The 12669-nt window shown below is 44.0% G+C and overlaps 1 protein-coding gene across 1 annotated transcript in view; it reads left to right on the forward strand.

The window, feature by feature from the left end:
* The window catches only part of vps52 (VPS52 subunit of GARP complex), a 108176-nt gene that overhangs the window by 63168 nt on the left and 32339 nt on the right, over positions 1 to 12669 (forward strand). The window contains exons 13-15 of the mRNA XM_068009343.1: positions 2749 to 2867; positions 9194 to 9317; positions 10431 to 10526. Coding sequence (XP_067865444.1) covers positions 2749 to 2867; positions 9194 to 9317; positions 10431 to 10526 — 339 coding nt within the window. The remainder of the gene's footprint in view (positions 1 to 2748; positions 2868 to 9193; positions 9318 to 10430; positions 10527 to 12669) is intronic.

Consider the following 12669-nt stretch of genomic DNA (forward strand, 5'->3'; position numbering starts at 1 on the left):
AAGACCAGTTGATCCCAACTCTCTGCCTTCTGTGCGTTAGTCAATCCTCAATCCATGCCAACACATTACCCCCAATACCCTGAGCTCTTATTTTGTGCAATAACTTTTTATGTGGCACTTTATCGAAAGCCTTCTGAAAATCCAAATACATCTACTGGTTCCTCTTTATCCACTCTGCTTGTTATATCCTCAAAGAACTCTTAACATATTTGTCAAACGTGATTTCCCTTTCATAAAACCATGTTGACTCTGTTTGATTGCATTATGTTTTTCTAAATGTCCCGCTATTTCTTCCTTAATAATGGACTCTGGCATTTTCCCAATGATAGATGTTAAGCTAACTGGTTTATAGTTTCCTGCTTTCCATCTCCCTCCTTTCTTGAATAGGGGCGTCACATTAGCTCTTTTCCAATCCGCTGGTACCCGACCGGAATCCAGTGAGTTTTGGTATATTATGACCAATGCCTCCACTATCTCTGCAGCCCCTTCCTTTAAAACCCTTGGATGCAGGCCATCAGGTCCTGGCGACTTGTCTGCCTTTAGTCCTATCAGTTTGTCAAACACCTTTTCCCTCATGATAGAGATTGTTACCAGTTGCTCCCTCCCATTTACACCTTGCTCATCTATTATTGTCAAGATGTTTATAGTGTCCTCCATTGTGAAGTTCGGTGCAAAATATTGGTTTAAATTCTCTGCCATTTCTCTGTTCCTTGTTATTAATTCCCCAGTTTCATCCTCTAAGGGACCCACACTTACTTTAGCTACTCTCTTCCTTTTTATATACCCATAGAAGTTCTTGCTGTTTGTTTTTATATTTCTTGCCAATTTACTCTCAATCAATTTTATCCCTCTTTATTAGTTTTTTTAGTCTTCCGTTGCTGGTTCCTAAAAATTTCCAATCCTCTGGCCTACTTTTGCCGCTTTATACGCCTTTGTTTTTGATTTGATGCTCTGCTTAACTTCCTTTGTGGGCGGCACAGTGGCGCAGTGGTTAGCACTGCAGCCTCACAGCTCCAGGGACCCAGGTTCGATTCCGGGTACTGCCTGTGTGGAGTTTGCAAGTTCTCCCTGTGTCTGCGTGGGTTTTCTCCGGGTGCTCCGGTTTCCTCCCACAAGCCAAAAGACTTGCAGGTTGATAGGTAAATTGGCCATTATAAATTGTCACTAGTATAGGTAGGTGGTAGGGCAATATAGGGACAGGTGGGGATGTTTGGTAGGAATATGGGATTAGTGTAGGATTAGTATAAATGGGTGGTTGATGGTCGGCACAGACTCGGTGGGCCGAAGGGCCTGTTTCAGTGCTGTATCTCTAATCTAATCTTTGTTATCCACGTGTGGTTCATCGTTCTCATCAAGTCCTTCCTTCTGACCGGGATAAATTTTTGCTGAGTGTATTAAGATATCTGCTTAAAAGTCTGCCACTGCTCATCTGCTGACTTTCCCTTTAGTCTATTTTCCCAGCCCGCTTTAGACAACTCTTTCTTCATACCTCTGTAATTGCCCTTGTTTAAGTCGAAGACACTGGTTTGAGACTTGAGTTGGTCACCCTGAAACTGAATTTGAAATTCTACCATGTTATGATTGCTTCCCCCTAGAGGATCCTTAACTACGAGATCTCTTATTAATCCTACCTCATTACACATTACCAAATCTAAAATAGCCTGTTCCCGAGTAGGTTCTGCAACGTATTGTTCTAAGAAACAGTCCCTAATGCACCCCACCAATTCGTCTTCCATATTACCCTTGCCAATTTGATTTGTCCAGTCTATATACAGATTAAAATCACATATCTTCATGTTTAGTGTTTTCTGTGGAGTGTCTGCATTTTACAGCAAAGAGGAGGCCATTCAGCCCCTCATTCCTATGTTGGCTCTCTGATAGCGCTAGCTAGTTAGTCCAATTCCTCTACCCTTTCCCCACCCCACACCCTTTCTAATTTTATTTTTCCAGTTATCTTTTTCAGAAACTTGTGGATTCTGCATCCAACACTGTTTTTGCTAAGTGTTCCATGTCCTAACAGCCCTTTGAATTAAAAAAAAAATTAAAATAAAAAATCTTGCAATAACCTCTCCCACGGGTCTTTCAGTGATGACTGAGATGGTCTTTCATCTATGCCTCCACTCTCCCCATTGCCCACTAAACAACCAGTGGAAATAGTTTTTGCCCATTTACCTTGGCAAAACTCCTCATCATTTTGAATGCCTCTATCACATCTCCTCTAGTGAAAAGAGCCTCAGTTTCTCTAGTCTCTCTTCATAACGAGAGGCTCTCATCATAATATTATTTTAGTGGATCTTCTTTCTTCATTCCTAAAATAAGGTGTCAAAAACTGTTAAGGACATCAGGCTGGTCGTAATTACTGTGTGATTGTGAAAATCGTAACTTATGAGTGTTTTTGCAAAGTAAGATGTGACCATCTTTCAATTTGGTCTCTTCAGATTCCCAGTTTTATCTACAGTGATATGTTTGTGCTTGTCCCAGTGAGATGAGATAAGTTTTCTCAGTACATGCCAGCAATGAGCAACCTGACTCACTGACTGCCAGATGCTAATTGAAAATCCCATCTCAGTTTCTCTACTCTCTGCGCAGATTACGATTTTTCTTTTTTGACAACAGTTGAGAGTCCTCAGCGCTCAGCAATCAGAAAATTACTGCCTCCCCTATTTGTTATTTTAAGAAGTTTCAGAATTTACAAGTGTCTGATTTTTGTGACGATTAATAAGAACTTGCTGATGTTTCTCATTTCAGAAACACATGGACACTTATGTTGCAGATTGCTTTGACAGCATTGCAGTATTCCTCTCCATTCACATCATTCTCCGCTTCAAGGCCATCATGGCAAAAAGAAATGTCCCAGCAGTCGATAAGTAAGTTATGTTTTTTTTTAGTTTTAGAGATACAGCACTGAAACAGGCCCTTCGGCCCACCGAGTCTGTGCCGACCATCAACCACCCATTTATACTAATCCTACACTAATTCCATATTCCTCCCACATCCCCACCTGTCCCTATATATTTCCCTACCACCTACCTAAACTAGGGACAATTTTTATAATGGCCAATTTACCGATCAACCTGCAAGTCTTTGGCATGTGGGAGGAAACCGGAGCACCCAGAGGAAACCCACGCAGACACAGGGAGAACTTGCAAACTCCACACAGGCAGTACCCAGAATTGAACCCGGGTCGCTGGAGCTGTGAGGCTGTGGTGCTAACCACTGTGCCGCCTTATTTGAAGGCTGAGGCTTTAAGTAGGAAGCTATTGGAAACAAAAGAAATTGCACTAAACCTACGGGAATTGCATGTCCAGTCTGAAACATTCCTTTACTTTTTTCCATGCACGTTTATAGTCATAGAGTCATACAGCACAGAAACAGGCCCTTCAGCCCATCGTGTCCGTGCCGGCCATCAAACACCTAACTATGCTAATTCCATTTTCCAGTTAAAGCTTCCCTTCCACCTTTTACCATCCTTCTCAAAACTCATTTTTCTCAAAGTTTCAGTCAGATTCTCCTAATCCTTCCTCTATTGCTCAGCATCCTACGTGAAGTACCATGAGACTGTGCTAAGCGTCTGTTATTGTTGCCCTAATGCATTGCATATTCACCAATAACTTGCATTTATATAGCATCTGTCCTGATAAAGCATCCCAAGGAACTTTACAGGACCATTTACAGAACTAAGTTTGACACTGACCACATAAGGAGATGTTAGGCCAGATGACAAAAGCTGGTCAAAGAGGCAGTTTTAAGGAGTGTCTCAAAGGAGGAAAGCGAGTTAGACAAGTGGAGAGGTTTCGGGAGGGAATTCCAGAACTCCGGGCCAAGGCAGCTGCAGGCATGGCTGCCAATAGTGGAGGGACTAAAATCAGAAACACTCGAGGGGCCAAATCAGAGGAGCACAGAGATCTCGGTGTGGAGTAGTTTACAGAAGATAGGGAGGGGCAAGACCATGGAGGGAGTTAAAAACAAGGATGAGAAGTTTTAAATCAAGGTGATGCTTATCCGGGAGTTAATGTAGGTCAGTGAGCACAGGGTGATAGGGGAATGGGATTTGGTGTGAGTTAGGACACAGGCAGCAGAGTTTTGGATGACCTCAAGTTTATGGAGGATAGAACATGAGGCCAGCTAGGAGTGTGTTAAAGTTCTCAAGTTTAGAGATTACAAAGGCATGAATACGGATTTCAACAGCAGATGAGTAGAGGCAGGGGCACTGTAGCCTAGTGGTAATGTTAGTGAACTAGTAATCCAGAGGCCTGGACTAATACTTTGGAGACATGTGTTCAAGTCTCACCACGGGAGCTGGGGAAATTTTAATTCAATTAATTAATAAATTTGGAATAAAATGCTAGTCTTGTTGATAATGATTATGAAACTACCGGATTGTCATAAAAACCCATCTGGTTCACTAATGTTCTTCTGGGGGGTGGGGGGTGTAATGTGCCATCCTTACCCAGTCTGGTCTGCATGTAACTCCAGACCAACAGCTGTGTACTTGACTATTAACTGCTCTAGCAGGCCATTCAGTTATATCAAAGTGCTACAGGAAAAAGCATCAGATGGACTGCAGTGGTTCAAGAAGGCAGCTCACCATCACCTTCGAAAGAGCAATAGGGATGGGCAGTAATTACTGGCTTGGCCGGCAATTCTCACGTCCATAAATGAATTTTAAAAAATGTCTTGGAGGTAAAAACACAGATGGTCTTAGTGGTGGTGCAGGTATGTGGCCGGAAGCTCCATTTCAGGGTCAGATATGCCACCAAGGTTGTGAACGGCCTGGTTCAGCCTCAGTCAGTTGTCAGGGAGAGGGATGGAGTCATTGACAAGGGAACAGAGTATGTGACAGGCACCAGACCCAATGGCTTCTCTCTTCTACTATTTGTTGGACGGGCAGTTTGACAATTTCGAGATAGTGGAAGGGTGAAGCGAGGTAATGGTGAGGTAGAGCTGGGTATCATCAGCATATGTGTGGAAACTGACTGCTTTCGGATGATGTCGCTGAGGGACAGCATGTGGATGGGAAGTAGGGGAGAGGCAAGGCTCGATCCTTGGACACCAGAAATAACGGTAACTGCATTCAGTGACTCATTAAAGATATTTAATTCAGAGCACAAGTTTCAGCATTTAGGAAATACCAATTTTCAAATTTCAAAAGCTTCTATGTGTAGTATACATAGAACAGTACAGCACACTACAGGCCCTTCGGCCCACGATTATGTACCGAACCTTTAACCTACTCTACATTAAACAAATAGTCAGCGATGGATATTGGAAATAATGGGCTGGATTTTAAGTGACCCTCGACATCGGGATCTGTGGCAGGGGGGGCCGCCTGAAGATGGCCCTGGGTGAGGTCCACCACAGACCTGAGACCGGCTGGGCCTGACCCGATCCTCCTGGTGGAGGCAAGGCCTCATGGCGGGCCCCTGCCGCTGTTTTAAATATTTAAATAAATTAATACCTGAATGAATTAATTTCACCGTCACCTCCTGATGTCCCGCTGCCATCTTCACCCCGGCAGCTGGCACTGCCACGCCTTTGGATCCCCGTCTGGGGAGACAAGGTGGAACACTTGTGGGAAGGAGAGGGAGGTAAGTTTCTTAGTGTGGGGTGGGGGGGGGAGGGGAACCGCGTCAAATTAGCATCACGGGTGTAGGGGATGGTGGGAAGGGTTGTGGGTGAAAGTTTGTGCAATTTCGGGGGGGGGCTGGGGAGGAAGGTCAAACAGTAAAGTGTGTGGGAGAGAAGGGCAAATAATTAATCGTATTGTTATTGAGGATGTGGGAGAGGGGGGGAAAAAGATGTATTTATTTTGTTTAATTCCATTTAACTTTAAATATTTAAATTTCCCGCGAGGGCTGTTAGCCCCTTAAAAGTGACATACGCCGCGTGCGCGCAGGCAGCTGACGCCATTGCCAGGGACGGAGGCATGATCGGGGGAGGGGGCGGCCCGCCCCGGCTATTTAAATAAGTGGCCGTGCTTGGAATCGTGGCGGCTCTTTGGCAGCTCACTTATTTCGCCCGATGCTGATTTCAGCGGCAGGCTTATAAAATACAGCCCAATAACTGGAAATGCCCAATATATATAGCAAGTCATTAATGATTGGGTGCAGGGACACTTTCTGTTTCTAATATAAGTCTCCAGTGGATTTGTAATGTGAGATTTGTGTGAAATGGAACCATTTTCACATTCCTGTGAACTAAGCGCACGTCTGTGATCCTATTAATATAACCTCAGTCAGATGAAATCACTTGTTTGTTTTAGGCTGTATTTACAGGACGCCTTAGTGAAGGAAAGAAAGTACTTGCATTTTACCATGCCTTTAACCTCCTTGGGGAGTTGCCATTGTAGTGTAAGGAAGCGTAGTGTTAGTACAGAGTAGTTTTATTTGGCACTGACTCTATGCTTACAGTGTAAATGTAACCGAAATCTGGAGTTGTGGTTCAACCTGATATTGGAGAAAAATTGAATGTCTTCTCCTTTAAAACTTACCTGATTGTCACTTGAACCTAATTCATTTCAGTGGCTCTCTCTCTTCATTTATTCCATAAATTCCTTCCACTCTGGAATTCCCTCCCTGAACCTCTCTGCCTCTCCACCTTTAATACCATCCTTTAAACTCTGTACCTTTGGCCAGACCATTAGTTACCCCAAACGTATCTTCTTCTTTGGTTCAGTGTTCATTTTATGATGATGCTCCTATGAAGCATCTTGGTATGGTTTTCTATATTAAAGGCGCTACATAAATAAAAGTTGTTGTTGTTGCTTTAGAAGGGTAGTTTCCTTCTATTGTCCCTTCTTATTCCTTGCGGCCCCTGGTATCTGAAACCATTGACATTTTCTTGGACCAGCACTGTTGATTCCATTCATCATCATGAAAACCTTATTATTGCTGTTCTTTCTATTAATGTGCTGTTGTCTTAGAAGCATATAGTAGGAGAGCATTTAGCGGATAGTAATCATTGTATCATAGGGTTTAGGCTGACTATGGAAAAGGACAAAGAGCTATCCAGGGTAAGAATAATTAACTGGGGGAAGGCCAACTTCAATGGGGTAAGAATGGAGCTGGGACGAATAAATTGGAGTCAAAAGCTGGCAGGAAAACTGGTAGCTGAACAATGGGCTACCTTCAAAGAAGAGATAGTTCTGGCACAGTCAAGGTATGTTCCCTCAAAGGGAAAAAGTAGAACGAACAAATCCAGAGCTCCCTACATGACAAAAAAGGTAAAGATTAAGATAAAGAAGAAAAAGTGTGCTTGTGACAGATGCCAGGTAGAAAATACTATTGAGAACCAGGCTGAATCTAGAGGCAGAGGGCATAGCTGAGGTATTAAATGAATACTTTGCATCTGTCTTTACCAAGGAATAAGATGCAACCCAGGCGATGTTGAAAGAGGAGGTAAGTTGGACACTAGAGGGGTTTAAAATTGATAAAGAGCAAGTATTAGATAGGCTGTCTGAACTTAAAGTGGATAAAACACCAGGGCCGGTTGAGATGTATCCAAGGATACTGAAGGAAGTGAGGGTGGAAATTGCAGAGGCACTGGCCATAATTTTTCAGTCTTCCTTAGACTGAGGGTTGGTGCCAGAGGACTGGAGAATTGCAAATGTTATACCCTTGTTCAAAAAAGGGTGTAAAAATAAGCCCAGCAGCGACAGTCCAGTCAGTTTAACTTCGGTAGTGGGAAAACTTCTAGAAAAAATAATTCGGGACAAAATTAATAGTCACATGGACAAATGTGAGTTAATTAAGGATTTCTTAATGGAAATAGGAGTCTTGGAGACAATGGGCTGAATGGCCTCCTTCTGCGGTGTAACGGTTCTGTGATTCCATGAGACCGGACTTAGGATTGGTGATTTAATGGTCTGTGATCTTCTCGGGTACTGAGAAAATCATGTTTAACTTGCTGGAGTTTTTTGAGGAGGTAACAGAGAGGGTTGATGAAGGCAATGCAGTCGATGTGGTCTACATGGACTTTCAAAAGGCGTTTGCCACAGTGCCACACAACAGACACAAACTTATAGCTCATGGAATAAAAGGGATAGTAGCAACATGGATGCAAAATTGGTTGAGTGACAGGAAACAAAGAGTAGTGGTTAGTGGATGTTTTTCAGGCTGGTGAAAAGTTTGTAGTGGAGTTCCCCAGGGATCCGTGTTGGGACCCTTCCTTTTCCTGATGTATATTAATGACCTAGACCTTGGTGTACAGGGCACAATTTCAAAGTTTGCAGATGATACGAAACTTGGAAGTATTGTAAACTGTTAGGAGGATAGTGCAGAACTTCAAAAGGACTTAGACAAGTTGGTGGAATGGGCAGACAGGTGGCAGATGAAGTTCAATGTGGAGAAATGTGAAGTGATACATTTTCATAGGAAGAGCATGGAGAAACAATATAGAATAAAGGAAACCATTCTAAAGGGGGTGCAGGTGCAGAGGGACCTGGGTGTATATGTGCATAAGTCATTGAAGGTGGCAGGACAGGTTGAGAGCGCGGTTAATAAAGCATACAGTATCCTGGGCTTTATTCATAGGGGCATAGAATACAAGAGCAAGGAAGTTATGTTGAACTTGTGTAAGACACTAGTTCGGCCTCAGCTGGAGTATTATGTCCAGTTCTGGGCACCGCACCCACAGGAAGGACGTGAGGGCATTGGAGAGAGTAGAGAAAAGATTCACGAGAATGTTTCCAGGGATGAGGAATTTCAGTTATGAGGATAGATTGGAGAAGTTAGGACTGCTTTCCCTGGAGAAGAGAAGCTGAGAGGTGATTTGATAGAGGTATTCAAAACCATGAGTGGTCTGGACAGAGTAGATAGAGAGAAACTGTTCCCACTTGTGAAAGGATTGAGAACGAGAGGGCACAGATTTAAAGTATTTGGTAAGAGAAGTGAAAGCGACATGAGGAAAATCTTTTTCACACAGCCAGTGGTTAAGTTCTGGGATGATCTGCCCGAGAATGTGGTGGAGGCAGGTTCAATTGAAGCATTGAAAATGGAATTTTGACACTTATATGAAAAGGAAGAATGTACAGGGTTACAGGGAGAAGGCAGGGGAATGGAACTGAGGGAGTTGCTCTTTCGGAGATCCAGCACAGCCACAATGGGCCGAATGGCCACCTCCTGCTCTGTAATGGTTCTGTGATTCCATGAGACAAGACTTGGGTTTGGCGATTAATGGTCTGTGATCTTCTCAGGTACTGGGATACACTGCTGGAAATTCTGTGGCCGAGGTTTGAACACATCCTAGAATTAAACATTCAGAGCATCCGCAACACGGATCCCCAGAAACTGGGCGCGCTCGACACCCGACCACACTATGTAAGGAACTTCAGTACAGTGTGGCTTTTATTAAAAACCTGCACTCTTCAAATTGTTGGTCTTGTGAAAATATCAAAACGAGCAACAAGAATCAAGTTCTGAGGAACTGAGTAAATGTTGTCCTTTCAGCTTTGGACTTGGTTTTGCATAGAGATTATGTTTAATACAAAAGTATTTTTTTTTGGTTGAAGGACTTAATGCTATTTAAGAACATTTTAGATCCGATTTTTTTTATCCTCTCTCAACAGCAATCAGGCACAATGTACTTGAAGTTTGTTTCACCTTTGACAAGAGTTGTTCCCACAATGTTCTTGGCCATTTGCATAACTCGGGTCCCCCTCCAGTAGGGCCTTGCACAGAAATTGGGTGGGGGAGGGTTAGAAACAGGAATGAGGGTCGTGCAACTGCACCCCTGGCCACTCACATCAGGGGCAGTTGCATGAAGAAGGCCAAGAAGTCACAGATTGTCTCCACACTCAGACAGAGAGAGTCCTGTTTCCATTAACTAGTGGTACAAGGACTAGGAGACCCAGATTGAAGGTTTGGACAAGAAATGCAGGGGGAATGTGACAAAGGACTTTTTTACACAGTGGGTAGTAATGACCTGGAACTCACTGCCCACGAGGGTGGTGGAAGCAGAGACAGTCAATGATTTCAAAAGGAAATAAAATTGCAAGGCTACGGGGATTGTGTGGGGGTTGGAACTGACTGGATTGCTCTGCGGAGAGCTGGCATGGACACAGTGGGCCCAATGGCCTCATCCTGTGCCTTCAATGTCTCTATAGCTCTTTAACAAAATGAAGAGTACCTTCAGCTTGGGGCTGCCCCCAGACTCCAGCAGACTCTCTGGTCTGCAGAGCCTCGATACAAACCCCAGCTCCAGGTTTCTTCATGCATCTCTCAGTTTGGCTGCCCAGCTGGTCGGCAAGGAGGGCAGAAAGAGCAGCCTCTCCCTTCAATACCTGCTTCCACGTGACCTGTTCCTGCTCCACAGCTCTCCAAGTGCTGCTTGTAATGTCATTCTAATTGAAGCAGAACAGAGTGTTTTAGACTGTCTGAAAGGTAATAATATTCTGTCCTTTGTGAATGTACTAACTTGATTTCACTGTGCAGGTCACAAGAAGATACGCTGAGTTTTCTTCAGCGATTGTCAGCATCAATGAAACTTATCCCAATGAGAAGACACACACTTTACTTGGACAGTTACAGGTCAGTTGTAGATTTGGGACAGCGACTTCCTCCAAACACTTCAGGAGAAAGATTTCCTCCATTCACTGTTTATGGAAGATTGTGAATGAGACAATATGTATGTTTACGATTTCATTCTAACTAAGTAAAAGAAACCCTTTCTAAATACGTTCATGATTTCCCCCTTGTGTCTTACGTTAGTGACGATATTATCTAACAAACTGCATGCACTTGGGGTTTTAACTATTCACCGGTAACTCTTTAGCATTTGGTTCCACTCCATGGGTAAGGTGAGTGTTCGCTGCTTCAAAATCAGTTGAAAGGGGAGTAAAGTCTGGAGAAGTATTTTCTGCTCCACACCCTCCATCTCTCCCTATCTCCATCTTAGTGTGTGCGTCACTGGTGGAGAGGGTGTTAGCAGGTGGAATATAGATCCCCAGTACTGAAATACCTTCTGGTGTCATCCCTAACTATAACCTACCTGTGCAGCTCTCCTTCCCTACATGACCACTCCAATGGGCCTCAGGCCTGAAATGTATCCACTAATTTTCTTGGAAGAACTCTGGGATATCACACGACTGCTTGAGCTTTTTTTAAATTGTGTGTCCTGTTAGTTATTTAAGGTCCTTGTCCCTTTGGCAGACACGGTCTTCGTTTCTGGGACCTGTGCACAGGTCAGATTGCCCCTGACTTGGGTGAAGAGGGATGGCACCAGAGGAAGATTCCCAGGAATGGAATAATTGTTAACTGAGCCTGACTCAGTTTGGCTCTCAGTAAAACCTGACTTGACAGGAGAGATCAGCCTCCCTTATATTAAATGTTCCAAAGTACCTTCAGCATAGGAAATTTATGGCATGAAAGGAGGCCATTTGGCCCATCATGTCTGTACTAGGTCACCTGAGAGAAATAGACATGCAGGGCTCCGGGGAGTGGGACTGACTGCAGAGCTCTGTGGAGAGCCAGCATGGACTCAATGGGCCAAATGTCGTCCTCCTGTGCTGTATATGACTCTCTAAGAGTGAACCAGCCTAATCCCACTTTCCAACTCTTGGTCCATAGCCCTGTAGGTTGAGTCAATTTCAATGCTTATCCAAGTACTTCTTTAAATGTAATGAGGTTTCTGCCTCTACCACCCTATCAGGCACTGAGTTCTGTATCCCCACCACCCTCTGAGTGAAAACTCCCTCCTCAACTCACCTCTAATCCTTTGCCAAGTATTTTAAATCTCTGGCCCCTGGTTATTGACCTTTCTGCTAAAGGAAATAGGTTCTTCCTATCCAATGTATCTGGGCCTTTCATAATTTTATACACCTCGATGAAATCTCCCCTCAGCCTCCTCTGTTCCAAACAAAACAATCCTAGCCTATTCAATCTTTCCTCATAGCTAAAATTCTTCAGTTCTGGCAACATCCTCGTAAATCTCCTCTGTACCCTCTCTACTGTGATCTCGTCCTTTCCTTTTTTTTCATTTGTTCATGAGATGTGAGTATTGCTGGGAAGGCCAGCATTTATTGCCCATCCTGAATTGCCCTTGAGAAGGTGGTGGTGAGCTGCCTTCTTGAACTGATGCAGTCCATGCAGTGTAGGTGCACACATAGTGCTAATAGGTAGGGGAGTTCCAGGACCTTGACACACTGACAGCAAAGGAACAGTTCCAAGTCAGGATGGTGTGTGATTTGGAGGGGAACTTGCAGGGGTAATGTGTAATGTGATGACCAGCACTGTACACCATCGTCTAGCTATGGCCTAACTAGTTCTGGCGTAACATCTCTGTTCTTATAGTCTACACCTCGGCTAATAAAAGTACCCCATGTGCCTTCTTAACCTCCTTGTCTATCTGTCCTGCTTCTTTTAAGGATCTGTGGACATGCACTCCAAGGTCCCTCTGTTCCTCTACATGTCTCAGTATCAGACCATTCATTGTGTATTTCATTGCCATGTTTGTCCTCCCCAATGCATGCCCCCACACTTCTCCCAGATTGAATTCTATTTGCCACTTTTCTGCCCACCTGCCCAGTCCACTTTCTCATCCTGCAGGCTAAAGGCTGACTCGGGTCTGCAAATGATACCCGACCCGAGCCTGACAGAACCACATCCGACCCGAGCCTGACCCGGCCCTTTCATCTTTTCCTGCGCCCGACCTGACCACCGGAATATAATCAAC

Source organism: Heterodontus francisci, chromosome 29 (assembly GCF_036365525.1).
Source record: "Heterodontus francisci isolate sHetFra1 chromosome 29, sHetFra1.hap1, whole genome shotgun sequence".
Lineage (NCBI taxonomy): Eukaryota > Metazoa > Chordata > Chondrichthyes > Heterodontiformes > Heterodontidae > Heterodontus > Heterodontus francisci.